The sequence below is a fragment of the Rhizoctonia solani genome, chromosome 1 (genome assembly GCF_016906535.1).
Source record: "Rhizoctonia solani chromosome 1, complete sequence".
NCBI lineage: Eukaryota > Fungi > Basidiomycota > Agaricomycetes > Cantharellales > Ceratobasidiaceae > Rhizoctonia > Rhizoctonia solani.
This window is the reverse complement of record NC_057370.1, coordinates 1,211,288-1,237,623: the sequence shown is the minus strand read 5'-3', so window position 1 is coordinate 1,237,623 and position 26,336 is coordinate 1,211,288. Positions and strand designations below refer to the sequence as shown.

The 26,336-nt window shown below is 46.6% G+C and overlaps 10 protein-coding genes across 10 annotated transcripts; 7 read left to right on the top strand and 3 right to left on the bottom strand.

Moving 5' to 3' along the window:
- Positions 1-77: 77 nt before the first annotated feature.
- Positions 78-4,056, top strand: RhiXN_03886 (cytochrome P450 family protein; the record flags this gene model as incomplete). Its single annotated transcript, XM_043323703.1, has 18 exons — positions 78-133; positions 182-252; positions 325-396; positions 453-491; positions 541-683; positions 737-853; positions 914-1,170; positions 2,276-2,290; positions 2,341-2,537; positions 2,590-2,716; positions 2,769-2,845; positions 2,897-3,048; positions 3,106-3,137; positions 3,186-3,301; positions 3,354-3,419; positions 3,467-3,508; positions 3,561-3,716; positions 3,773-4,056. 18 exons carry the CDS (start codon positions 78-80, stop codon positions 4,054-4,056), a joined length of 2,019 nt encoding a protein of 672 aa, XP_043176122.1.
- Positions 4,057-5,518: 1,462 nt separating this feature from the next.
- RhiXN_03885 (cytochrome P450 family protein) lies at positions 5,519-7,897 on the top strand (the record flags this gene model as incomplete). Its single annotated transcript, XM_043323702.1, has 13 exons — positions 5,519-5,627; positions 5,682-5,745; positions 5,802-5,984; positions 6,027-6,256; positions 6,335-6,461; positions 6,546-6,622; positions 6,699-6,850; positions 6,910-6,941; positions 6,992-7,107; positions 7,172-7,237; positions 7,301-7,342; positions 7,410-7,565; positions 7,626-7,897. The coding sequence occupies 13 exons, from the start codon at positions 5,519-5,521 to the stop codon at positions 7,895-7,897; spliced, it is 1,626 nt and encodes a 541-aa protein (XP_043176121.1).
- Positions 7,898-8,015: 118 nt separating this feature from the next.
- On the bottom strand, positions 8,016-9,649 carry RhiXN_03884 (uncharacterized protein; the record flags this gene model as incomplete). Its single annotated transcript, XM_043323701.1, has 7 exons — positions 8,016-8,213; positions 8,268-8,519; positions 8,582-8,670; positions 8,731-8,781; positions 8,832-8,964; positions 9,016-9,536; positions 9,589-9,649. The coding sequence occupies 7 exons, from the start codon at positions 9,647-9,649 to the stop codon at positions 8,016-8,018; spliced, it is 1,305 nt and encodes a 434-aa protein (XP_043176120.1).
- A 389-nt stretch (positions 9,650-10,038) lies between these two features.
- RhiXN_03883 (ABC1 family protein) lies at positions 10,039-12,635 on the top strand (the record flags this gene model as incomplete). The annotated part of the gene is made up of 16 exons (XM_043323700.1): positions 10,039-10,223; positions 10,296-10,322; positions 10,384-10,403; positions 10,456-10,549; positions 10,604-10,619; positions 10,669-10,714; positions 10,765-10,829; positions 10,882-11,037; positions 11,091-11,175; positions 11,234-11,557; positions 11,639-11,722; positions 11,775-11,866; positions 11,919-12,064; positions 12,126-12,180; positions 12,230-12,563; positions 12,622-12,635. 16 exons carry the CDS (start codon positions 10,039-10,041, stop codon positions 12,633-12,635), a joined length of 1,743 nt encoding a protein of 580 aa, XP_043176119.1.
- Positions 12,636-12,974: 339 nt separating this feature from the next.
- Positions 12,975-15,545, top strand: RhiXN_03882 (5-methyltetrahydropteroyltriglutamate-homocysteine S-methyltransferase; the record flags this gene model as incomplete). Its single annotated transcript, XM_043323699.1, has 6 exons — positions 12,975-13,011; positions 13,061-13,202; positions 13,256-13,423; positions 13,487-14,713; positions 14,767-15,040; positions 15,096-15,545. The coding sequence occupies 6 exons, from the start codon at positions 12,975-12,977 to the stop codon at positions 15,543-15,545; spliced, it is 2,298 nt and encodes a 765-aa protein (XP_043176118.1).
- A 2,246-nt stretch (positions 15,546-17,791) lies between these two features.
- On the top strand, positions 17,792-19,672 carry RhiXN_03881 (endoplasmic reticulum membrane protein; the record flags this gene model as incomplete). Its single annotated transcript, XM_043323698.1, has 8 exons — positions 17,792-17,916; positions 17,974-18,000; positions 18,057-18,180; positions 18,234-18,304; positions 18,359-18,658; positions 18,709-18,778; positions 18,835-19,083; positions 19,142-19,672. 8 exons carry the CDS (start codon positions 17,792-17,794, stop codon positions 19,670-19,672), a joined length of 1,497 nt encoding a protein of 498 aa, XP_043176117.1.
- A 506-nt stretch (positions 19,673-20,178) lies between these two features.
- RhiXN_03880 (uncharacterized protein) lies at positions 20,179-21,780 on the bottom strand (the record flags this gene model as incomplete). Its single annotated transcript, XM_043323697.1, has 3 exons — positions 20,179-20,442; positions 20,491-20,599; positions 20,654-21,780. 3 exons carry the CDS (start codon positions 21,778-21,780, stop codon positions 20,179-20,181), a joined length of 1,500 nt encoding a protein of 499 aa, XP_043176116.1.
- Positions 21,781-22,233: 453 nt separating this feature from the next.
- RhiXN_03879 (uncharacterized protein) lies at positions 22,234-23,068 on the top strand (the record flags this gene model as incomplete). Its single annotated transcript, XM_043323696.1, has 4 exons — positions 22,234-22,284; positions 22,340-22,436; positions 22,490-22,684; positions 22,734-23,068. The coding sequence occupies 4 exons, from the start codon at positions 22,234-22,236 to the stop codon at positions 23,066-23,068; spliced, it is 678 nt and encodes a 225-aa protein (XP_043176115.1).
- Positions 23,069-23,183: 115 nt separating this feature from the next.
- RhiXN_03878 (NADH-ubiquinone oxidoreductase family protein) lies at positions 23,184-23,646 on the bottom strand (the record flags this gene model as incomplete). Its single annotated transcript, XM_043323695.1, has 5 exons — positions 23,184-23,250; positions 23,306-23,320; positions 23,379-23,393; positions 23,447-23,515; positions 23,570-23,646. 5 exons carry the CDS (start codon positions 23,644-23,646, stop codon positions 23,184-23,186), a joined length of 243 nt encoding a protein of 80 aa, XP_043176114.1.
- A 150-nt stretch (positions 23,647-23,796) lies between these two features.
- On the top strand, positions 23,797-26,293 carry RhiXN_03877 (mRNA cleavage and polyadenylation factor CLP1; the record flags this gene model as incomplete). Its single annotated transcript, XM_043323694.1, has 5 exons — positions 23,797-24,239; positions 24,295-24,796; positions 24,846-25,054; positions 25,110-25,207; positions 25,263-26,293. The coding sequence occupies 5 exons, from the start codon at positions 23,797-23,799 to the stop codon at positions 26,291-26,293; spliced, it is 2,283 nt and encodes a 760-aa protein (XP_043176113.1).
- Between the last annotated feature and the right edge of the window lie 43 nt (positions 26,294-26,336).

Here is a 26,336-nt window from a genome sequence, read left to right as displayed (position 1 = left end):
CAAACACTAATGACGCATCTTCACGTGATCGGCCCAATCACTAGTACCGGATCACCATTCACGGTTCGACCACAGTCATGTCACTCATTCGCTATCTCCCAGCTACTCCCAATGACAATCGACTGGTCGTGTGGTATGTATGTTAATCATGGAGCTATACACTAGCGCCGAATGCACGCAGGTTTGATATAGATAACACGCTTTACCCTCCTAACCAACGGATTGTAGACCTCGTTCAGGGAAAGATTTTCCGTCAGTCTTCAAGCTCATTTATAGGGCCGCAATGAACGTGTTTAGTTAATTATTTTACTCCCATTTTTTCAGAATACTTTGTGGATCTAGACATGGAACCTGAAGAGGCCAAGATTCTACATCGAAGGTATTATACTGAATACGGTGGGCGCAGACCAATTGAGCCAACATTCCTAACCACCTAATCTGGTCGATGCAAGGTCTTTCTGTTCGCGGACTAATTCAACATCATGACGTCGGTCAGTGATGGGTTTGATAGCTTCTCGAGCCTTCGTTAATCGACTCTAGACCCTCTCGACTTCGACGCCAAGGTCGATGCCTCCCTTCCTTTGGAAGAGCTACTTACTCCAGACCCTACGGTACGAAGGCTCTTGGAGGATATAGATACATCTAAAGTTCGGATATGGGCACTGACGAACGCCTACAAGACGGTGAATTTGTTAACTGAAGCGGAGATAACGGGCGCTAATATGCGAGAGAATAGCACGCACAAAGGGTACTAAAAATCCTGGGGCTGGAGGATCTATTTGAGGGCCTTGTCTTTTGTGACTACGAGTCGAAGGATTTTGCGTGCAAGCCGGAGCGCAAATTTTACGATCAGGTGGGATCAAAGACCAAGTAATCCTATGCGCAGTTTACTCAATTCTGTTGGAACGCATAGGCACTAGAGCTTGCGCAAACCACTGCAGAGAAATCGTACTTTGTTGACGATAACTTTGGGAATGTTCGAGGCGCCAAATGGGCGCATTGTGCGTTCTTGTACGATGCAGCACTGGATGCCAAGGCACTCGCTGGGACTGGCGCAAGCGGCGGAGTCGGGAACATTGATGACCTCAAGCCGGAAGACGGAATTTCTGTTATTCATCGCCTGGAGGATCTGAGGAAGGTTTGGCCGAAAGTATTCAAGACTTCAGTATAGTATGTCTTGGAGCCGTTCATAGAGATTAGTACCTTGTAGTAAATGTAATGAAGTAATCTGTTTCAGATCAGATGGCGCAAGGCTTGTCTGCTTTTGTTCTTGGGCCCTCGATTACATATTACTAGACACACAGTCCTGAAGTCTCCAGTGAACGACTTGCTGTATGCGCAATTGATCGATTCATGGGCAGTTAAGTGTCACAGCTCGTTGAGCCAGTCAGAAGTATCCCTTGAGCACGTGACAGCTCTGATAGAAGCGTACTGAATCGACCCACCCCCCGAGGGGTTAGCCACACACATACCCATTACCAACACAAGAATATTGATACTGCCTATAAAAATCGATGGGGCTCGCGAGCACTCAGGAGCAACCATGATTCTCCGCATGTTCGCCGAGGCTCGTGGGGGAGCACGATAGGTTTAGTCATCACACGCCTTAAATTACTTGAACTGGACTGATAAGTGTCACAGTAATCTCCCAAAACAACACGAGCGCCAGCTGACTAAGAATTTGTGGAACTCCCAAGCGTACGAATAGCCATGGGTGCTCCCGAGCGCTCGCGAACCCCAGCGGTTTTTATAGACGTCCCATCGCGAACCTGGCACTTCTTCAATCAACTCCACTATGGAACACCTAGAGAAAGCAATTTATGCTCTGGTAACTCCAACGACAGGATTATGGGTCATGGGCACAGTGGTGTTGTTATATTATTGGGACTGGCCAGGAAGTCGTCGCTCGGATATGCCACCTGGTGAGCGAAACCTCACCATTTCGTGTCCCAAACTAGAACGTAAATTTCAAGCTCATCGTCCTTCTGATAGGCCCTCGTACATTACCGATCATAGGCAACCTACATAACCTGAAGACGATAAACGTATACGAACAGTAGGCAACTCGTTGTAAACAAAAGTTACGGTCCTATAATGCGCCCCGACAGATTTCGCCTACTAAGCCGGGAATATGGGCCCATTGTATCATTGAAAATAGGTAGTAGCACACTCATTCTTCTTGGGGGGATGGGTCACAGGTCCATGAGCTTTATAACAAAAGAGGGAAAATATACTCGGGTCGTCCACTTCAAATGGTGACTGAAATTGCTGCCAGTGGTGATGGGTTTCTGTACGTTTTAACCCTATTCCAAAATACCGCATTCAACTCAAGTACAATAGATTCCAACAAGACATACACAAGTGGCGCGCCGGAAGAAAGACGCTCGTACAACACTTTGCTCCGGCCGTGATGAAGAGTAAAAATGTACTATTACAAGAGGCCGAAAGCGTGCAATTACTTTACGAATTTTTGCACCAACCAGAAGGTTTCATGAACTATCCCATGCGCTATACAACGAGCGTCATGACTTGTTTATGTGGGCACTCCGGAAAGCCTTTATCCGTGTGCTCGCCCTGATAAAGTTGCAGTATACGGACTACGGTGCGGAACTTACCGTGACCCAATTATTCAAGAAGTGGAAGAGAGCATGCGAATGTTCTCGGAGCTCCTTGTCCCTGGGGGAAAACCCCCCGTAGAAGTTTTCCCATTGCTCAAGTAAGTGCCAGTGTGTGTTAGCTGAAATGAGTTCTTCTGACTACGCCCTTAGCTATCTACCTGCGTTTATTTCTCCATGGAAAGACAAATGCAAAAGGTTGGCGAAAAGAGTAGATATACTTTATGGGGGTAAATACAATTATGAGTATCCACTCAGCCAATTTACTTCCTTGCACACAGACTTGGTAGATATTGGGGTGCAGAGAGGCATGAAGGGGTTAAACTCAGACAATTTAGCGTATAAACTACGGCTGGGAAAAGAAAGCACTGGTCTGACCCATCACCAAGAAGCTTTTATCTGCGGCGTGGCCCTAGAAGGTGGAACTGACATAGTAAGTCTTTAACCTAAGCATCCAAAATATAGTTCCTTGCTTTAATTAGTTCTGTAGGTTGCTGGTGTTATATTGACCTGTTTATTAGCGTGAGCACTTTATTCACCCATCTGACAAAGTAATTGCACTTCAAATAGGCTCATAAGTCACCCTGAAGCTCAAAAACGAGCACACGAAGAGCTTGACGCTGTATATAACGAAGAGACACTGCCTCGATGGGAAGATGAACAAGGGCTGCCCTTTGTACGCGCAAGTGAGTGATTCGATCTTGTTGTAAGGTTGATGATCTCAAAGCACATAACCAGTCGTTAAAGAAGCCATGCGATGGAGACCCCCAGTGCCTATGACAGTGCCGCACCGACTGGAAAAAGGTAGTCTCGTACGACATACATATGCATATATTCTCACTCAATAGTAGACGATCACTACGGGGGTTACTTCTTACCAAAGGGTTCACAAAGTAGGATTGTACACTCCCGGCGAATGAATACTTACTGTATTCTTAACGACAGTATTCTGTTCCGCTTGGGCTATTCATATGAACGCCGAACGGTACGAAGAACCAGAGCTATTCAAACCCGAGAGGTTCCTCAGTCACTCCATGTCAATGGCCGAGTCAATTGCGCAAGGGGATCCTTTCAAACGCGATCATTTTGCCTTTGGAGCTGGTATGTTGGTATCCTCTCAGTGCTCTTCTGGATATTTCAAGCTCAATTATTTACAGGTCGCCGGGTCTGCCCTGGTATACAAAAGGCAGAACAAGATATTTTTATTGCACTGTCTCGTCTGTTGTGGGCCTTCGATTTCTGCGCTCCAGCTGGAGTCTCGATATCGACCGACTTCTCTACTGCATTCGTGGGCGAGGGAATACGTATGCCGAAAAAGTTCCCATTGGTTGTTACCCCACGATCGCAGAAGCGGGTACAAACCATCGAGCATGCTATGCATTTAGCGGAGGAAACATTCTCTCAGTATGGGAGATATAATCCCACATCTCCTCTGGGTTAATGTGATTAGTATTTTTGATCCTTTACTATAGCGAAATGCATAATGATAGATAGTCCAAGCTTACCATCACTTTCGTGATCATCAGAGCTATCTGGCACATCGCGGAATGCTCAACAATAGTGTTAGCATCCGCAATTAGGCGCCACTCACTATAGCCCCAAAACGGAAGGGAATAGCATCACTGCATATTACATTACAAGCCACACCAGCAAGCATAGCCGAAGTGACAGGGTACCGCTATACAAATCATCTCATACTTAACGTGTGGATGGAACCAGTATATTGGATTGAATTCATTTATGAATAGGTGATGCCTCTGATATGTCTCAGTATGGGTGCTTGTCTCTCCTAGCGTTAGGCTAAAATCTAGTAGAATTTTTCTTGTGAGACTGAATGTGTGAAGTCGAAAAAAAAAAAAAGCTGTAGTAGTATTAGTCCATTAAATCTAGGTAGGGGTGTTGGGAAAGGGTGTAGTCTGTGTATTCATGACCAGCTGGTGTTTATTCATTGGGCAAATAGTTGAATGGCCACGTGAAGAATATTATACCACCCATCTACAGTACATTGGCTGTTGGCGGTAGTGTGGTAATGCGGTAGACATCCAGAGATTGAGTTGGATAACGGATGTGGTTGCTTCAACAATAACCTTACAATATAAGCGGCTACATGAATAATGTAGTACACTGTCACTTCGGCTATGCTTGCCGGTGTGGCTTGTAATGTAATATGCAGTGATGCTATTCCCTTCCGTTTTGGGGCTATAGTGAGTGGCGCCTAATTGCGGATGCTAACACTATTGTTGAGCATTCCGCGATGTGCCAGATAGCTCTGATGATCACGAAAGTGATGGTAAGCTTGGACTATCTATCATTATGCGTTTCGCTGTGGGTATCATATACAAGTCTATTGTGGTTGTTGACTTATATGCATGCCTTCTCCTAGCTAAGGGTTCCATACATATGGGAGAATTGCACGAATGCCACCTCGAATTTGAGACGTTTGCAAGCCCTTAATTTGATGTGTTTGACAAATTGAAATACCCATTATATTGTGTCTACTTCACGAGCGCTCCACCTTTACCAACTCTAGGCGACCTTACCCCTAGGATTCTATGAGGTGGTTACGGTAGCCCGAAGGGTAGGCAATAAAGAATGTTGGCCGTCTGTGGTTCCCCTGGACGATTCGAGCAACGACTCACTCTTATAGTTGAATTCTCCCACGAGTTATCAATAGCTTTGATTTGCGTTGCAGAGTAAAATGAATCTAGGCCTATAATGGGTGCTTGTCGGTTTTGTAAGCGTATCCCTAGAAATCTAGCCCGGGTACATACATACGTATAGGAGATATGTCGGTTCTCAAGATATAGTATCATTAACATTAAAAAGGTGCACTTCTGAGTGGAGCGACTCCCCCCCCCCCCGGTCCCTCTTGCATTGATCGCTCAAACCTAACATTTGTAACGATGTGGACTTTACTGAAGCTCACCGAATTGTTCGTCGGAGTGATGGCAATATTGCTGATTGGGCGATACTGGTCGTGGCCTGGGAGCCGTCGCAAAGACATGCCTCCAGGTAAGCTTCACAGAACACTAGGCCGATTTCATGTTGATTGACGACTCAGTTTAGGACCTACTCCTCTACCAATCCTTGAAAATGTCCTTCAGATGAAGCCCTTGGACATATATGCTCAGTTGGTTTATTCTAAGCCCTTCATCCCTCTGGAGTCTGAATACATCTTGATATAAGGTTTCAAGACCTTAATAATAAGTATGGACCACTGGTCTCCCTAAAGGTAGGGGTGGGTAACATGATTGTTATTGGTGGCGACGGGTCACTTGTTCGACACCTTTTGGATAAGCGAGGAGCTATTTATTCAAACCGGCCATTGCAGATGTCAACCGAGATTGCAGGTAAAGGGGATGGCCTTCTGTAAGTGTAGTTCAAGCAACTAAGAGGCAATTTTCCCATCAGGCTCACTCTGGATGTCCATCACGGCACTGGTAGGTTCCAGCAAGATTCAAGCAAATGGCGGCTTGCGCGGAAACAAATTGTGCAACATTATGCCTCCAGTGTAGTCAAAACGGAATATGTTGGCTTACAGGAAGCTGAAAGCGTTCAGCTGTTGCATGACTTTTTGCATGACCCCAAACACTTTATGCAACATCCAATGCGATTTACTACTAGTGTGGTCACCTGTCTGAGTATGTGCCTTCCGTGGGCTTTCTTTGTATTGGTTACCAGCATAGTGCGAAAGTTCTTATCTCTCTATTGTTATCTAGATTATGGTGTTCGATGCGAAACGTACGAAGACCCTGCGGTCCGCACCATAGAAGAAATCATGGTCCGAGTTTGTGACCTGCTTATGCCAGGGTCAAAACCGCCTGTAGAAGACTTCCCATGGCTGCGGTGTGTTGCATCCTTTATTCTTCATGTTTGACACATGCAACAGACGTCCGATATTGATGTGCTGATCCTACCTCATTTATACAGGTTTATTCCAGACTTCGTGTCCGACTGGAAGGCGAGGTCAAGGAATATAGGAGATTTGATGGACAAACTTTATGGGGGTATGTTAAATCTCCTTGAGCTGTCGTCCCTTGGCTTAGTAGATCTAATGGATAACTCAATCGACCCGACCTCTAGATTTGGCAGACATAGCATGGACCCGCGGGGCCAGTGGATTGAACCGTGGTACACTTTCTTACAAGTTACGAGCCAACGAAGCAAATAGCGGACTCTCTCGACATTTTCAAGCATATATTGCAGGTTTGGTCTTGGAGGGAGGTTCAGGTATTGTTTGTTCTCTCGTTCACTTTTACGCGGAGAGAGAAGCTAATGCCTCTGCCTTTTTCAGGTCGCAGGAGTAATCTTGACATGCATATTAATGTATGGACTTTCGAATAATTATAAACAGCGCATATAATCATGCTACATAGATTGATAAAGGATACTTCCTCCCAAGAGAGGGCAAGAAAAGAAATTGATGCATTGTACGACGAGGACACACTGCCACGCTGGGTCGATGAACAAGCCATGCCTTTCGTACGGGCTGGTGAGTAGACTAAATTTCCTTTCTGGTATCCATGCGTTCAAACCGGATTCAATCTTGTGTAAAGTGATCAAAGAAGTTTTGAGATGGCGACCTTCTCTCCCAATTGCCATTCCTCACCGGCTTGAACAGGGTAAGCCTCCCACATTTAGGTTGTGTATGATACTCATGAGAGATTATCTCCTCATATCAACAGATGACTATTATGAAGGGTACTTCCACCCCAAAGATTCAACAGGTGAATTGCCCCGAAGCTTGTGAGGTTTCAATAAAAGGCACGAGCGCTTATGGTATCGATATTCCAGTCATCTGTAATATCTGGGCAATCCATTCGAACCCAGGAAGATTTGATGATCCAAAAGTATTCAGACCTGAACGTTTCTTGGACTACAAAATGTCCATGGCGGAATCTATTGCTCAAGGAGATCCATTTGAAAGGGACCATTTCGCTTTCGGGGCAGGTGAATGATTCAGAATAGAATATGCGTGTAGTTTCTAATATAGATATGGGCATACTATAGGTCGCCGCTCGTGCCCTGGGGTTCAGGTTGCAGAACAAGACGTTTTTATTGCCCTTTCAAGGCTACTTTGGGCTTTTGAGTTCTCTGCGCCAACGGGAACTCAGGTTAATGTTGAGCAGAGTGCTTTCACCGGAGAGACAGTACGTCATCCAAAAGAATTTCCTCTAGTCATCAAGCCTCGGTCTGAAAGGCGTAAAGCGACTATTGAGAGAGAGATGGCACATGCGAAGGAACACGTATTCTCGCAGTACGGAGTCTACAAGCCCGAATGAGTTAGCTAGTTGTCCGATATGATGTAGCGACCGTATACAACAAATTAGAGTGGCCCGTTTATACATTGGCGAGCGATATTGTCTGGGACGTAGTGCCGCGGGATGAGACATAGGACGTTTAGAATAAGCCGACACAGAGTACATCTCCCACTTCACTAGCCTCGCAGAATACCCCATCAAATGCATGTAGGTGGGTTGTTGGATTCGGTAATGTGAGTAGTTCGTTCTGTGGAAGATCTGCTGTCCGTTCGAGCTGCATGGAGGGCTGCGACGAGTGTCTCGAAATGGAACCTAGTTTTGACTTTAGTATGTCAATCTAGAGTGATTTAGTGAGTGTCGTCCAATAGAACTTGAGTAAAATATTACACACGGAGTCATAGAACGCTATTGTCTCCTGGTTGTGACTTGGTGTATCATCTTGAACTTCAAATGAAGTCCGAGGTCGTTCACTCCCGACTTTCTTCTTCTTCTTTCCACCTCCCTTCGGCGCCGAAATCTCTACTTCTGTGGTCTTCGTAGTGGTCTCAAGCTCTGTAGAGTGGGCTGGGGGAGCAGCATCTTGGGAGCTCAAGGAAAACTCCCAAGGACATCGTTTATAGCGTTGAAACAAGGGTGAGCCAGGCTGAAAAATTCAAGCTTGGCTTAGTTGTTGAGTTTAATCAACCTAGTAAAAGTGATACTTACAACGTTGGTGTGTGCAATAATCTTACGAACGCGATGCGTCTTCCCAGAAATTAGAAAGTCCAACCCGTGTTGGAAGTAGTTATAGAAATCTACATGGATGTTATACCTGACAATGCAAGATGGGTATCAAGGGACATCTTTATACTCACAACTTTCCTCATCATCCCGAGCACTTGCGTGAATGGCCATTCGGTCGTCCTCTAGAGGAATCGGATAAGTATGATTTTCAACCAATATCATAGAGAAATACCTTTGTAGTGTGTCAGGACTGGTGGACCAAGGTCACAAGTCAAGTCTTGGGCTGTGGTGACTCCCAATCGAACACGGATAGGTGGATCTTCAGGATCTGGAGTAAAGAAATGTAGGTATATTCCATCGTGGATCTGGAGAAGGTTGGTAAGTTGGTGGAAAGCTGCAATAGTCGCACGGCTCACCTTAATCACCGCCTTCTTGAGCTCTCCGTACATATTAGAGCTGGGCACTAGTTCATCTGAATCTTCTTCCAGCTCTTGTTCTATCTGTTCCTCTCGCTGAGTCACAACCACTCTCTTGACCTCTGCGTTCCCTTCCGTCGCGTTTGTAGCTCCAACAGCAACGGGGACATCATCTTCAAAAGAGAACCAAACCCCAGGGTATCTCATGTGTTCACCTTTGTAAGTAGGGCCCATCATTCGTTGAACTGCCGTCCGATGTGGGATAACATCTGGGCCGGAAAGTACTTCATTCTTATAGCTCAACACCAAAGGTATATGAATCTGGCTGTTTCGCAGCAGCGATAAAGATATGGTATGAAGGCGTTGAGTTCGTCGAGTGAACAAGAGATCAAGGTGGGGTCGGAGATGAAGTATTATAGGTGAGTTTGCCGGGGATGCTGTGTCGTACTTGACTGAGATGGAGGGGAACGTAGGTGGAGAGGGTCGTCGGAGGAAGTCGAGAACATCAAACAGAGACGCGCCTGGGGCAAATTAGAGGCTCTCAACGTACACACAGCTCAAAGGCACACGTACCAAGTTCAAATGGCCCGATTCCTGATCCAGGCCTTAGATCCAGATCTAGTGTACTGACCATGTTCCCGATCAGGAGAAATGGGTGCCGGACTGGGTCGTAGAGAGCAAGCCCACAAACTCGAGTACTAGTCAAATCTCAGAAATTAATATTTAATGTAGTATTGATAAAATTCCGTTTCTTATTGAACGTCTTTTCGATGTGTTTATAGCCAATAGACGCCCAACAGTGGCTAAGCGGGGGTCAAGAGAGAGAGTTGCCTCTCATATCCCCGCATTTGGAACGGCGCTTGGCTCAGGGTCTTGCACCCTTTGGGCCGACGTCGATGACCAAGTTCCAGACGATGACGCGCAAGTCACCGGCAGGATCGCCCGCACCATACAAAATGCAGGTGCACAGATTTTAAGACTTAACTACTCCTCTCTTCAGTCGCATACCCTTATAGATTTAATATGCTAAACCTGGCCCAATATCGTACTTTAGTAGGCCCGAAGTGGCCTCGACTAAGCCGAGCTAATGCGAACGTTTCGGCAGTCCCCATGCCTCGATATAGAGCCGCAAAGATGTTATTTGGGCTCGGAACAGTTGGGGCTGGGACCTACTACTACGACCGAGAATATAAAGCCAGTGCCATCAGGTAAGCACTTGGTAAAGCTCTATCGAATACGAACCCGATTGGGGTATATTAACGGCAATTAATGTTCTCAAGGCGTTCGTTGAGAACATTATGGATGGGGTAGGTGATTTTCTCACATCGAATTGATAATACATGCTGATCATGGGCGAAATCTCAATAGCATCGTAGTCACACTGGATTGTGGGTAGTCGCGTGCACCACCAATAATCTCCCAGCTGAAACCCTAAATCAGATAAATGGAACTTCAACCCAGAGAACTCAGAAGGGATTGATGAATTACACGAGCGAGTTGCCAGAAGACTTCACAACTGTGTGATTGATAACGGGTAAGTGCGTACATATCTGTATACATCATATATTTTGTCTAACACACTGTTTAGCGGTTTATATATCAAGGTGGGATGTCCAAATAATGGTGAGGTATATACTCACGCACTAATCTTAGGCAGGCCAAGCAATCGGTCTTCAGGCAGGATTACTCCCAGCACCTTGTACGTTCGTCTGTATTAACGCATAAAGCCTGTCCTGAATCTCGCATCAGACAGAGAAGCATTTAATACAATCTTTGATCAAGCACCAACGGAAGACTTCAGTATAGTCAAAAAGGTAGTTTCGGCGTGACCTCAACCTACGCAAGCACTGAGATATTCATTCACAGACGGTCGAGTCATCGTTAGGAGCCCCTATCTCTGCTCTATTCGAATCATTCGATCCCGAACCTATCGCATCGGCTTCCATAGCCCAAGTTCACAGGGCCGTGCTGAATGGAAAAGAGGTCGCTGTCAAGGTCCAGAAATCAGCGATCCCTCAACAAGTACGTTAATTTTCTCAAGTCACATCAAGCACTCGATTCATGGCCAAAAATAGCTTGAATGGGATTTGTTCTCTTATAGGATGCTCCTCTGGATGGGAGAAAAGTTCTTTGGGATGCCCATCGCATTTGTGGCAACTTGTTAGTTAGCTCTACTCGAGCCAATGCGTTGCTGATACACACCGCTTGTTTAACTTAGATGTTAGCGACCAAATGCGTCACGAAACGGATTTTATACGCGAGGCCAGAAACGCTACACGTGCGGCGGAAGATATTGATAGTGACCCAAAGCTTCGAGGAAGAGCCTTGATTCCTAAAGTTTACTGGGAACGTACCGGAGATCGAGTAATGACGGCTGATTGGTGGGCTAATGAACTACATTCCTACCAGCACATGGAAGCTCACCCTACGGGCTTAGGATTGGCGGAGCTTGTCGTATCACAGATGCTGCGACTCAGCGAAAGTGGGGCTTTGATCCTAAGATTGCAATGGACACACTGCTCGACGTTATTGGCGCTCAAGTGTTCGTGTTTGGATTTTTGCATGCGGACCCTCATCCCGGAAACGGCAAGTGTTTACTTATTGATGATTCCTGACTGAACAGCTGAGTATATGCGTCATTCAGTTCTTGTTAGACCGAACCCGGAGAACCCAAAGATACCTCAGGTTGTTTTAATCGACCACGGGTGTGAGTCGGCCCAATTGTCTGAGATAAAAACGATTAAAAAATACGGTTTCAGTATACGTGACGTTACCCGAAAAGTTCAGGAAAGAGTATGCTACACTTTGGCGAAGTTTGTTTATCGGAGATCTCGACGCCATCGAGGCGAGTGTTCTCAAGTATTTGTTGTTTAAAACTCGTCCTCACGCATTAGCGTAAGCAGAGCATCGCAGAGACATGGGGGATCCGCAAAGGAAATGCCAATCTATTCTCGAGTGCCATCTTGTTACGGCCGCACCGCGTGCAAAAACCAGACCCAAGCCAACAGGAACATCAAGATGTACCAACCGATCATTATTCCCAGCAGGTGTACGTAGTTTGTCATTCTTTGATGACTCAAAGTGGATTGCCCTAAACCTGTTGTCATCAGTATGCTCAAAGAAAAGATGAAAACCTTTCTGGAATTTCAGGATCTTATCCCTCGGGTATGTTACTTGGGCAATTAGGGTTCTCCCGTATTGATGTGTAGTGCAGGAGCTTATTTTTGTCGGTCGGGCACAGCGAATGCTACAAGCTAATAACCAATCCCTTGGGAGCCCATCTAATCGTTTAAACATAACGGCACGGTGGGCAGCAGTGGGGTACGCGCAAGCTGTCCCCTCAGTGACCTACGGCATCTCGAACACGTTCCATGCGGTGGTTTCACTTGTGGTATTCCGTATCGCACTTTCAGTTGTAGATCTTGGATTCTGGTTTACCCGTGTGTGGCAGTGGTTATATGGACCTGCTTGGGGATTCGAGGATGTATTAGACAAACAGTTTAGAGATATGGCTCGCTCCGAGCTTGGTGTCGAGATAGGAGATGATGGTGAGTGGAGCTCCTGTCATGGTTTACGTTTGGAATACTAACCCTAGGTCATTCGCAGCATTCAATGGTTAAGCATGTTGTATTTTAAGTCATGTAATATACCTTATTAGGTGCTGAGGACACTTCTCAAAATGAATTTCCGGGCATCATGTTATTCACTTGTGAAGATAGGCCGTGATACTGCCGTGACAGGCTAGATCGATAGGTACGCGACTTGATGGCGTGCTTTGTGCGTTTATATGAGTGGCTATGGCTAATAGCGGTTCCCGGGGGTTCGATGAAAATATTCAACGTACGATTTAGTTGATGGATGGCGGAAGATAAAATGGAGCGCGCCACGTGATTGGGCAGGTATTTAAATTTGAACGCGCCGCAGACCATCCTCTCCACACCCTCTACCTCTGTCAAAAAATGGTTACTTCTAGCGTTCTTGGTTTCCCTCGCATTGGTGGGTCTGTTACAATATAAGCAGTTATGCATATACTGACTCTCGATAGGTGAATTCCGTGAGGTTAAAAAGGCCGTTGAGGCCTACTGGGCTGGGAAACTCTCGGCCGAAGATCTCCAAAAGGCTGCTGCTGATGTCCGTAAGGCCTCTTGGGAATCGATTAAGGGCCAGGGTGTTGCCCATGTCCCAAGGTACGCATTTTTATGCAAATATCGCGTCATACGCGCTCATATGCATTTTACAGTGGTGAATTCTCTCTCTATGATCACGTTCTTGACCACTCGGCCGCATTCAACGTGATCCCTCCTCGTTACCAGGGCCAGGGGCTTTCTGACCTCGATGTCTTCTTTGCCATGGGTCGTGGTCGCCAGGCAGATGGCGTCGACGTCCCCGCTTCCGAGATGAAGAAATGGTTTGTAACAATTGCCTTTTTCGGTGAAATTAATTATTCTGATTACCGTTACTCGTACATCAGGTTCGACTCGAATTACCACTACGTCGTCCCTGAATTTTCCGAGTCTACTGACATCAAGCTCCTTTACAACAAGGCCCTCAATGAATATAAGGAGGCCAAGGCTTCGGGTATTGATACTCGCCCCGTTGTGCTCGGTCCTCTGTCTTTCCTCCTTCTTGGAAAGAACGCCAAGGAAGCTTCGTCGTCATTTGACCGTATCTCTCTCCTTCCCAAGCTTCTCCCTGCCTACGAGAAAATCCTCTCGGAGCTCAAGGGTGCAGGTGCCGAGTGGGTCCAGGTCGATGAGCCTGTTCTCGTTCTCGATCTCGCCGAGAAGTACGCCAACGAGTTTGCCACCGCATACGAGACTCTTTCTAAGACTGGCGCCAAGATCCTTCTCACTACTTACTTTGGTCGCCTCGATTCTAACCTTAAGTTTGTTGCCAAGCTTCCAATCGCTGGTCTTCACATCGACCTCGACCGTGCACCTGCTCAGCTTGATGAGGTCATTGCGGCCATCAAGGATACCCCCATCGTTCTTTCTCTTGGCCTTGTGTCTGGGCGCAACATTTGGAAGAACGATTTCGAGGCGTCCATTAAGCTGGGCCAGAAGGCTGTCGACGCCCTTGACTCTGACCGTGTAATTGTTGCTACCTCTTCTTCGTTGCTCCACACCCCGGTCACTCTGGCCAATGAGAAGAAGCTTACCTCTGAACAGCGCGACTGGTTCTCTTTCGCTCTTGAGAAGGCGCACGAGGTTGCTACCATTGCTGCCGCTCTCTCTGGCTCTCAGGACAGCGCTGTTTCTACCGCTCTCGAGGCCAACCGTGAGTCGATCAAGAAGCGCCGTGAATTCGAGAGCACCTCGGATGATGCTGTTCGCAAGCGCGTTGCTGCCATCACTCCCGATGATCTCAATCGCAAGAGTCCCTTCCCAGACCGCTGGGAGGCCCAGAAGAAACACCTTGCTCTCCCCAAGTTCCCGACTACTACTATTGGTTCTTTCCCTCAGACCAAGGAGATCCGCACTGCTCGTGCTAACCTCACCAAGGGTACCATCACCCAAGAGCAGTATGACGAGTTTATCAAGAAGGAGATCCAGGAGGTTGTCAAGATCCAGGAAGAGCTCGGCCTTGACCTCTTGGTTCATGGCGAACCCGAGCGTAATGACATGGTTCAGTACTTCGGTGAACAGCTCAACGGCTTCGTATTCACACAGAACGGATGGGTTCAAAGCTACGGATCTCGGTTGGTAACATGTTTCCTGGCGGTGATCAATCCTAATAATATTGCAATCTTAGTTACGTGCGTCCCCCTATCATTGTCTCCGACGTCAGCCGTCCCGGCCCTATGACTGTCAAGTGGTCGAGTTATGCCCAAAGCGTTACCAAGAAGCCGATGAAGGGTATGCTTACTGGCCCCGTTACAATCCTCAACTGGTCGTTCCCTCGTGCCGATGTCTCTCGCGAGCTCCAATCCAAGCAGCTTGCCCTTGCTCTCCGCGACGAAGTTATCGATCTCGAGAAGGCCGGTATCCATGCCATTCAGGTTGACGAGCCGGCTATCCGTGAGGGTGTAAGTGTGATACTCAGCCAACTGGTTGCGTATGCTAACTCTCATCCCTTCATAGCTTCCTCTCCGCCGCATCGACTGGGATGCCTACCTTACCTGGGCTGTCGATTCCTTCAAGCTTGCCACAGCCGGTGTCACCGATGCCACCCAGACTCACTCTCACTTCTGCTACTCTGACTTTAACGATATCTTCCCGTCGATCCAGCGTCTTGACGCTGATGTTATTTCCGTTGAGGCTTCCAAGAGTGACCTCAAGTTGCTCGGTGCCTTCAAGCAGTTTGGTTACTCGAACGAGATCGGGCCCGGTGTCTACGATATCCACTCGCCTCGTGTGCCTAGCGAACAGGAGATCAAGGATCGTATTGCCGAGTTCCTGACGCTCATTAAGCCCGAGCTGCTGTTCGTGAATCCCGATTGCGGCCTGAAGACCCGCGGTTGGAAGGAGACCAAGGCTTCCCTCTCCAACCTCGTCGCCGCCGCTCGCTGGGCCCGTGAGCAGCACGCCTAAGTGCATTTCTCGTCGCTTCAACAGCGTCAAGAAACTGCGCCTCGCAACTGCTTTTAATTTATTTTCTGGGCGGGCCTACTGTTGTCTCTGCCCCGCCGCATGCATGATCTGTCGTTATCGCCATTACTATCATCCTCGACTTGTCCGTGTTTACATTGTATGATTAGCGCAAACACCGGATCTCAACATCCAGTGAAAACAATTAACATTGAAATTGACCAATTCTTTTGTCCCTTTAAAATAAGCAAAGAATAAATCTTGTAAGGATCTATATAATGAACACGAATAAAGACGGTGACAGGCAGGAACTGGTACTCTACATGGGCCGTAGATGAAGGCAAATACAATGAATAAACGAAGAAATTGCAATTGTGTTGTGTCAACAACGTCCGAAGGCGACTCTTGCGGTGCGTTGCCCCGGGAGTCGGAGTCAATGATCTTCAGACATGATATAGCAGTGATTGGACAGAACCAAAGAAGAATGCAATACTTTAGTACTGACACAGATCAGACCTCATATATGTTACATCAGGCTCGTGGCTCTCGGTGTTGACTACGAGGTCATGTCTGAGCAATAGACTATGCCCAGGATAACGCCCTTTAACCCTCATGTCCTGTGGAACTCTCAGGTGGTTGTATCATAATTAATTTTATGCTAATTGATTTTGGCACACAGCCCTTTCATTAATATGCAAGATACCAATGTTAGACAACAATGGAGCAAAACAAGGGTAGGTTTTTAATGATTTCTTCGTGTGTCACTCGATCTATGGCCTTGAAAAAGTGTGGTTGCTTGAGTGAAAGATCCTTTACTACACATAACAAGAGGTGTACTACTCACAAAATGGTGCATACAACTCGACGGCTGTGTGGGGCATGCCTATTTGCAAACAGGCCAGTAAATACATGATTGTCAATATCGAGTATAAGTACGAACCTAAACTCGGCCAAGTATATACCTTGCCACGTCCCCAAGTTAAGACGGTTGTTTGTGATTGGGATATGGAGAGAAGGCCCGATGAGGGAGGTTTTCGTATGAGATACACTGCAATTATGGTCACCATCACGTTTCATAGGATCCTATAGTTGGTAGCACCTACGAGTCGCTGCGATACGGAATCGTAAGATCTGATTAGTATAGCGGTGGAAGTTTCACAAACTGGCATGTACGCACTCTGGGCCCTCATCTGTATGCAACCACGGCATGCTCTCCGGGACGATCTGATCCAGAGCCATGCTCATATCTCAAATGGTCTATTAGTTCAAAATGATTCGAAGAGTCAATTTGACTAACCTTTTCTAACATCTTGAATGTATCCGTTAACAATTACTCAATGTGGGTAGAGGTGATTAGCATACCAGGGTCATAGTTCTCATTGACCGTCAAAGCAGCAGAAGTATGCTGTATAAATAGGTGGAGTATTCCGACCTCGAATGCATATTTAGGGGGTACGTCTTAGAGTAGTGCTTGAGGATACTTACCGGCGTTTGCCTCAACCCTTCAGAAATCTGAGGGAGAATTTCGTCAGTGACCAAATGGCAACTTATTCCGTAGAATTAGCGTTCTGGTTTCAAGGTAGAGCATCTATGCTTTATCATACCCTTTGGATCTCCTTCCAAGGGTGATGACTTTTTGCCAGGGCATGATAGACTGGAGGGATGGTAGCACGGTAATGGGCCCAGAGATGATGTCAAACAATCGGGTGATCGGGCGCTAGTACTTGATTGTGTACTGTAACGCAATGTATGATGTTCTACGAAAAGAGCACTTTTAGTTTTACACGCGTATCAATTGGGAGTTTGCTGGTATCAGAACCACAAACAGCTGCTTTCAAAGAATGATATAATGTGAGCATACAATTCAACGGTCAGTCTATGGGGCGTTGGCTCGAGCCGATCAACCCCAATCGTTTGTCCATGGTGATCAGGGTCCCATTTGCAGCGTGCTATCTCGATTAAAACTAGCAAGTCCTTTGAGGACTGCCACGTCTGTGACGACACCAACTATACGATGGACGGCCTTTTCGTCTCCATATCGTCCGTACTGGGTGCCCCAGCAGATCAAATAAAGGTGGGTATATGTCATCCGTTATTTCCGCTTCACGACGACTGACATCAGAGCAATCGAACCCGCCTCCAATTAGCTAATTTTCTGCCTCCTCGTCGCGTATCCTCTCAGCACAATCTATGTCAGGTTACCAAAGGACAACCCTCATATAAAATATGTCTATAATATCACTGTCTCGATGTTTTTCTTGGTCCCGATATTACGACTCTACTGGGGGACGGCCCATTTGCTGCTTAGCTCCACCTTCACTTACTTTGGTGCAAAGCGTATAAAGTCTCAAAACATGCCCTGGATCGTATTTGCGTAAGCTAAATCCAATTTGATAGTCAGCCGTCCATTAACTGTGGCTATTTATTTTAGGTTTGTTATGGCGCATCTTCTAGTCAAGTAAACCTTAGCCTCGACCACAAAGAAAACATTTCTGATTATTTTGCTATTTATAGCCACGCGTATCGTACTGCATATCTCACCTTGGATGATCTCGAAATCACGGGAACTCAAATGGTCCTTGTTATCAAGCTCTCCACATTTGCTTGGAACATCTACGATGGACGTCAACCAACAGAGGTATAGTACACAACAATAGTAGCAACGGTCAGATTTCTCTAACCCAAATGCAGTCTTTAGATCATTCTCAGCTTGCAACTAGAGTACAAGAATACCCTAGCCTACTTGAATTTCTCGGCTACGTGTACGTCCAGTAATATTTCACTCCAAACTGGTCTTCCAATCTGCGATTGTCTAGGTTCTATTTTCCTGGTCTACTTGTTGGCCCTGCATTTGAATTCGTGTCGTATCGTTCATTGATCGATGAGACGATCTTCGTACCACCTGAAAGCTCCTCCAATGGTGGATCCCAAGTTTCCGAGAAGAACGACTCAGTTCCCAAGATAAAACGACGAGTCCCAGCTGGCCGTAAACGAGTGGCCTACCTTAAGTTTGCCCAGGGATTAGTGTTTCTACTGCTCTTTACTCTCTTCAACCCTCAGTTCAATTATGGCATGAGCGTAGACCCTAAATGGAGCGCGAGGCCATTCTGGTACAAGTGAGTATGTAGGACCTCCCCAAGCGCAGTAATTGACACGGTGCGCCCAGGCTGGGAACGACCCAATTGTTTGGATTTGTTACTCGAACCAAGTACTATGGCGCCTGGTCTCTCACTGAGGTGCGTTGCTGTGCGTGATCACCTCGATCTAATTCATTGATTTCGAATATCAAAAGGGTGCCGCCATCTTGTCCGGTCTAGGTTTCAACGGTTTTGATGCTACGGGTCAGCCACGCTGGGATAAAACCGCCAACATCGACATCAAAAATATCGAATTTGCTCCGAACTTCAAGGTTTTACTAGATAGCTGGAATATCAACACCAACGTTTGGTTGCGCAACTGCATTTATAAGCGTGTCACGCCCCAAGGAAAACGGCCTGGGTTCAAGAGTAGCATGTTGACTTTCTTGACCAGCGCACTCTGGGTAAGTATTTTATTGCCCCCAAAGAAATTTGAGACGAAACTAATGCCGTGTTGTTAAGCATGGATTCTGCGGTGGATACTACCTCACGTTCATTCTAGGAGGTTTTATACAAACTGTTGCCCGGCAATGTCGTACCTTCCTACGACCCCTTTTTGCCCCGCCATTATTATCACCTCCCCCCAAGGGCCAGAAAAAACAAGCAACAAAAGTCCTTTCATCATCTCCACCCCCCACGCTATCAAAACGCGTATACGATTTCTTGGGCATTGTTTGCACGCAACTAATCTTGAACTATGTAGCAGGGCCGTTCTGTTTGTTGACCATTTCAGCTTCAATTAAATCTTGGAGCAACATGGCTTGGTATGGACACATTATGGTTTTCGTTCCTCTGCTATTCTTCAAGTCACCGGCCACAGGCCTTTTGAAAAATATGGCCACTCAGAGGGAAGAGCGTGCAAGGTTTTTGGCCCGAGGAACTCCGGAGTTGGTTGTCCTCCCGCCCACACCAGCAACGGATAAATTTTCGGATTCTCCCGACGTCGTTGGTCCAATTCATAAAACCATAGACGAGTCTAGAAAGGATACATAATTTGGAATAGCTTCATATGTATGTAAAACCTGGTATAGCATTGTCGTCGACCATCTACCATCAGCTACCTTTGCCCAGCCAAAGTAATGGGACGCTCCCAAATGGCACATTTTTTCTGAATAGTAATACTAGCAAATTACAGCCCGGCTCTGTATCTACCCCGCAATCCTTTCAGGTTTGGGATCCCAATCCTTCTTTCCGCATTCTGCCCACCCACCCCCGGAGATTCAGAAGCTTTGTTTCGGGGTAACCATATTTATAATTATGTGCGAGTCATGCAATATTCGATGTGCATATAACCAAACCAACTATCCCAAGCAACGGCCACACAAACTGGGTATCTTGGATATTAGGTCAACATTACTGCCCTTTGAGGCACGAGACAATCGTATGTACAGCAGCGCAACACAACAAACAAGAACCATAAGCCCAGCGATTAAATTAAAAATTAGGGCCACGAATTGTGTGGACAATATACATAGTAAACAAGTGGAATCTTGATACGCTCACGGACATGGATACATCTTCTGCCACTTAAGTGGAAGGTCGCGGGTGACAGGTTGAGTAGCCAACTCTTCTTTAAATCGGTGCTTGATGGTTGTGGGAGTCTTTCCGCCTCCGAGTTTGATTTCGGGATATTTCATTCGTGAATACTTATCGACCTCACAGAGGCCATGCTCAATTTCAGGCAACCCGATTCTGGGAGGACATAGACCTGGCCCATGAATAGGTTGATTCGTATCAACTCCAAGGCGACGCCAATGTTGATCCTGAATTGAGAGCAAATACAACATTGCTTGATTTTCTATGCCTCTTACACGAGGACCAAACATCTTAAGTAATCCACGCATGGAGCCTGGACCAACTGGTGCCCAAGTGTCTTGATCGTAGTTAACTTCGGGAAGCATGTTCAAGTCCAGGGCAAGCCTGATAGGATCTTCGGTAAGCCCATCGAGGCAGAACAGGAGGAACGGAACTCACTGGTAGCTATTAAATTGACCGCAGCTGGGGTATAACAGTATGCTTTCGAAAGCGTCCTTCAATCGCTTGTATCTCCTCATCTTTTCAGGAAGCTCGTCCTCGAGCATGTGCTTGATAAGGATAAAGTGTTTCTCATGGCTAGGTTTGTTGGCGGTTTCAGCACCGAAATTAGGCCAATTGACCTGATATGCTCCTGTGTAAAGACTGTTGCCTTCGTTTTGCAGCCTTGTAAGTGCGGCGGACCACCTTGGTATGTTGAAATTCGCAATAGTGAGTGGACCACAGCGACGCTCGAGATATTCGTAGGTACTAATACGGTTGAATAACCGAAATAAAACCATCCGAAAGAAAAGCTCCTCGTGGGTTTGATCGCCCACATTAATCACTCTATTTATCAGGAACTGAGTTGCACGGTCGTATGTTCTAGAGACGTTTGTGAAGCGGTGATTTCTGAGAATAGGATCTTCCGTCCAGGGGGGAGGGTGACCTTCAAATCGTCGTAAAAAGAGCTCATGCCGTCGGTGAATCCAGTCAAACATCGTGTCCAGCATTCGAGAGACAGGCAGTCGAATACCTGCTATTACCACAAAACGTGTTTCTGGGCTAGGTGAACAAGAAGACGTGGGGGATGTTAAAAGAGGCGTCCGATGAACAAGCCGGATTCGGAACCGGTGATGCTCTCGTTCACGTGCTAGCTCCCGCTCCCATGCTCTTCTCAGCGATGGCCGCATTGGAGGAATCTCTACGCAGTCAAGCCGACGTCTGATAGGTGGTATTATAGGTAGGGTGCAAAGCATAGACTCTTCCTTGGGCTCATCCTTGAATTCTTGCTTGAATTCTTGTTTGAGTTCTTGTTTAAGTTCCTCCTTCGGGTCTTGCTTAAATTTGTCGTTTGATTGGGTCTGTGATTGGTCCTTTGGCTGTTCCTGTGATCGGTCTTTAGATTCATCTCCTGGTTCGTCCTTGGGTTCTTCCTTGGGCTCGCTCTTGAGTTCGTTTATCGATTGATGCTCCGGCTCCAACGTCAGCTCCGACTTGACTGAAACAGTTGAAGCTTGGATATCAAGATCCGGAAGGCTCTCCAGATCATCTATGTCGATGACTATCACAGGGGGAGAAGGCAGCATTAGGTCGATGATTACAGGCTCGCTCCTAACAAAACTGGGCCCCAACTTGCTGAAATACTTCTTCCGCACCATGATATGTCGCTATACCCCTAGTTAATATAAATCAATTTAGCCAATGAGTCCTAATGTATTAACAACTTGCCGTGTATTGATAAGGTGAATGTTGTTAGGAGGAAGCTGCTCGAGCACTAAACGCGGTCGACATGGACATTAGGGAAGTCACGTGCACAGCCTACTTTTGGAAATTACTTACGATCGTGGCTCTATCCAAAGACGTATAAATATTGCAAAAGCGAATCACAGATTTGACAACCAACTATTCCTTGCTAGATGTCTCCTTGCACAAATGCCGGAACGCTCAGGCTGGCACTGAGGAGCCCGATACAGTTCCGAAGCCGGCCACAACTACTATCAACAATTCTCTCTCATTCTAGACCAAATACGGTGCGCCTCATGAGCTCATCTCATCCCGAAACGGATGCCAGGAATAGAGCGACAGTTGGAGTAAGTGTATATGCGCCATGATACACTCATCGAGGCATCTCAGGCATATAGATAGGTTTTCTCATGGAAAGCCGGGGCGCTCTTTATTGCAACTGGTGCAGGGCTGTACTATTATTTTACCACAGAAAAGGCCAAACTCGAGGAACGTAAACGTGAGTAAAGTGCGTTCGGATATTTGTTCTGTACATTGAAAGTATATGGAAAGGGCAAGAAGCCGCCGACTCCAAAGTCGGGCGACCCAAAGTCGGTGGCCCCTTCCAGCTAGTGTCACATGAGGACAAACCATTTACCCATATGGACCTACTTGGTAAATGGTCTCTGATATACTTTGGATTTACACGTTGCCCAGACATTTGCCCGGAGGAGTTGGATAAAATGGGGGAAGTGGTAGATGCTATTGGTGGGCTTTCTCTGAAAGATTATGGTCTCATGTTAATTCTTCTTCCTAGATGCCTCGCATGGTCCGATCGTTCAGCCTGTTTTCATTTCGTGCGACCCTGCGAGGGATACTGTGCCGATTGTGAAGAAATATATCGCCGAATTTCATCCTCGACTTATTGGGCTAACTGGTACATACGAACAGGTCAAGGCTGCCTGTAAAGCATACCGAGTATACTTCTCCACCCCGCCGAATGCTTCTCAAAACGATGACTATTTGGTGGATCATTCGATTTTCTTTTATCTGATGGATCCGAGGGGTCAATTCGTGGATGCGTTTGGGAAAAGCCAGACAGCTGATATGGTTAGAGAGAAGGTGGACAAGGCAATCAGGGAGTATCCTTAAAGAAGGACAGTTACCTGTGAAATTATGGATGAAGGATGACCCCCACTCTAACAATAATGTCGATTATTGACAATGGTATATATTATCACATCGCCAATTGGCCTAGTGACCTGGCTTACTCGTCCCCTGCCGTAGCCTGTTCCTTCCTGATCTTTGAGAGCTGTCTCATTCGACGCAAGAGGCTGGGCGAGAACGAATTAATGCACAAATATTAGACAGTTACTAAATAAAACTGACTCATCGTATTGGCACCTTAAATTCGCACGGAACGTATTAAGCTGCGTTCGTGGAAGATTGTAGTTGAGCTTACTTTTCGTATTCATGTCTACGGTAGGGGTCAAATCCAGATCAACAATGTATCATTTTGAGTATACACACCTTTCATGTTCGCAATTCCACTGCATGTAGTTTCCTTGTCTCCGACACTTGTTTAGTGGGATAAGTAACCTGGGCCAATCAGTGAGGGACGGTTTGACAATATTTATACCCGAGAGAACTAACGCAGAGCATTGATCGCGGTATGCGAGTGGAAGTCTAGCCTTTGCGGCTTCCCCCTGTGAGGCGATTGTAGATGCCATAGTGCTCGAACTGAATGAACAATCTTGTGGTGGAAATCACCCAAGCAAGGCGATGGTCACGTGATGCATTGAGCGTCAAAATTCCGGATTAGTGCTCTCTTTATCCAATGATCGCCTATATAACACATTTTACTGTATGCACCGAACAACATGTCTGGAGGACCTGCACTTAGCGCTATTGCTCGAAGAAAGGCAAAAATTGAGGCTGCTACCGCTAATGCTTCGATTTCGACTCAGAAAACAGATGGTACTTCTAAAGCTCCAGTTGATACAGCCTCTTCTGCTATTGATACCACCTCAATCCCAACACTGAAGCGAAAGGCGCCGGCACGACCTTCTAGGCACAGCAAAATCCCTACCGACCAGGTCACTGATTCTTACTCAAGGAAGAAGGCCAGAGCTTATCCTTATTCTCAAGTAATACCAGCAGTCGAAAAACCGACACCACTAGACTATACATACGAAAGGCCATACTCTCCGAGCCGACCATTTAACTCCTCAGAGGAGGAGGTTATTACAAATGCTCCTACCCCAGAGAAAACTGGAACTACTTACGCTAGTCAACAGGCAGCAGAGCTTGGTTTACCTGCTCGGTCAGTACGAAAACTCCCCTCGGAATTCTGAAAATTTACTCTGGGGTGCTTTTAGGCCAAACAAAAATATACCTACTATAACCGAGAAGAAAAATTGTTTTACTCTCATACCTGATGATGTAGATTCCGTAGTCGGACGACGTAGCGCTACGAGGATAGTCCTACTCAACCAAGGAGAATCGCTATTGTTCGTAGGCACGATGGAACTCACGTTGCTCCAAGGCCACATCCAGCTACTGGGGACAACACTATCACCTTCGAAGACTTCCCACAAAATATTTGCGCCACGTTCTCATCCGATACCAGTTTTGGACGCTTTAGGTCCCACCACTAACGCGAGCTTCGAAACGTTGAGCCAGAATGGGCCACAGTTGATATCAAATCTTCCAAAGCACATTGTCGAGGCTATATCTCCATCTCACGTAGTTCTTGTCCTTCAAGAATTATTAACAGGTGTAGAACAGCTGGGTCAAGTAGTGCGAACATTTGCGGGTATTTTTGAACCAGACGGACGAGACAACCACATAACCCAACAGGTTTTCAAATCAGCCCATCTGGTAGATAATTCCTATTCTTGAGAATGATTATGGTACTGAGCTGTATTAGTACAGGACCGAGTCACAATTCGACTCTAGCTTTGATTTTCCAGATGACTGGCAACAAGCCATTGCTACCATTCTCTCAGTCGTTTCAAAGGAGGACCCAGGCACCGAAGGAAGCTTTGCATACGACGCCCCTATAATATTAGTTCGGGGCTCCAAGAACTCTGGGAAAAGCACCTTTTCTCGTGTGCTAGCGAATAATCTTACCAGTAGGTATGTACAAAGTGCCAACGGTGGATGATATTATCTTAGCTTAGCCTCTCTGAAGATACCACAGCGTTGCGTTTATTGACTGCGACCTCGGGCAAAGCGAATTTACTCCAGGGGGGATGGTTTCCTTAAATGTATTGAAGACACCAGTACTTGGTGTGTAGATCACTTTTCAACTTTAGATCGCTAACAAGTGAACACTGCTTTGCAGGACCACCGTTCACCCACGACAACCCGCCCAGATATGCTCATTTTATTGGCGGAAACTCGCCCAAGACTAGCCCATCGCACTATCTTGCAGCCTTGGGTGACCTTGCACAGCGCTATCAACTGGAACTCAAATACTCTGAATCTCTCAATGACGAAAATGTGGACAATGATCTTACCAAGAACTCTGGCTCTGTCCCCCTTGTTATCAATACACAGGGTTGGGTGAAGGGGCTAGGTGCTGACCTACTTCGATCTATTGAAGGGCTATTTACACCAACCCATATCGTAGAGTTTCAAACCCCTCGCATATCTTCGTCGTTCGATCTCTTCCAAGCCCAACCACCGTCATATTCAAAAGATTTTGGAAGAGACCCATCCACTAACCCTTGTCGGCTGATCAACTTGTCTCCTATACTCCCTTCCTCCCGTTCCCCACGGTTCTCCGCCGCAGACTTACGAAGTTTAACACTCGCCTCATACTTCTACAGTCGTAATCATAAAGACAATCATGTTGACCAGAGCCACTCGATTGCTTGTTGGGATACATCTTTGTCGATGAGGAACATCGCTCCTATTTCCATTGATATTCGGTCAGCTCTCGAAAGTATTACCATCGTTTCTCCCACCGGCGACGACGTTGTACAGGCCGATATTTCTAGAGCAATTGTATGCGGTATCGTTGGTTTAGTTGTTCCTGATTTTCCATCAAAACCTGCCCAAATGATATATGCCCAAGGTGCACTTCCTCCGCCTCCCCAAAATTCTCGCTGTATCGGCTTGGGGTTCGTCCGAGGGGCTTCAGCAACCCAACTTCATCTGCTTACTCCTGTACCCGCCAACCAATTAAGGCTGTGCCGGATACTGGTACTCGGAGAGCTTACTATGCCGGTTTGGGCGTTCCTAGATCCCGAGAAAGATACCAATGAAGAGGATGGGTTGCCATTCCTGCAGTGGGGTAGGAGTATAGCAGAGGAGGCTGGCGGAGAAAGAAAGAGGATCAGGCGTAACATTATGAGAAGGGGCCAGTTGTAACATCATCTTGACTTGTTTGTATCATCGCTGTGTGCCCAAAAAT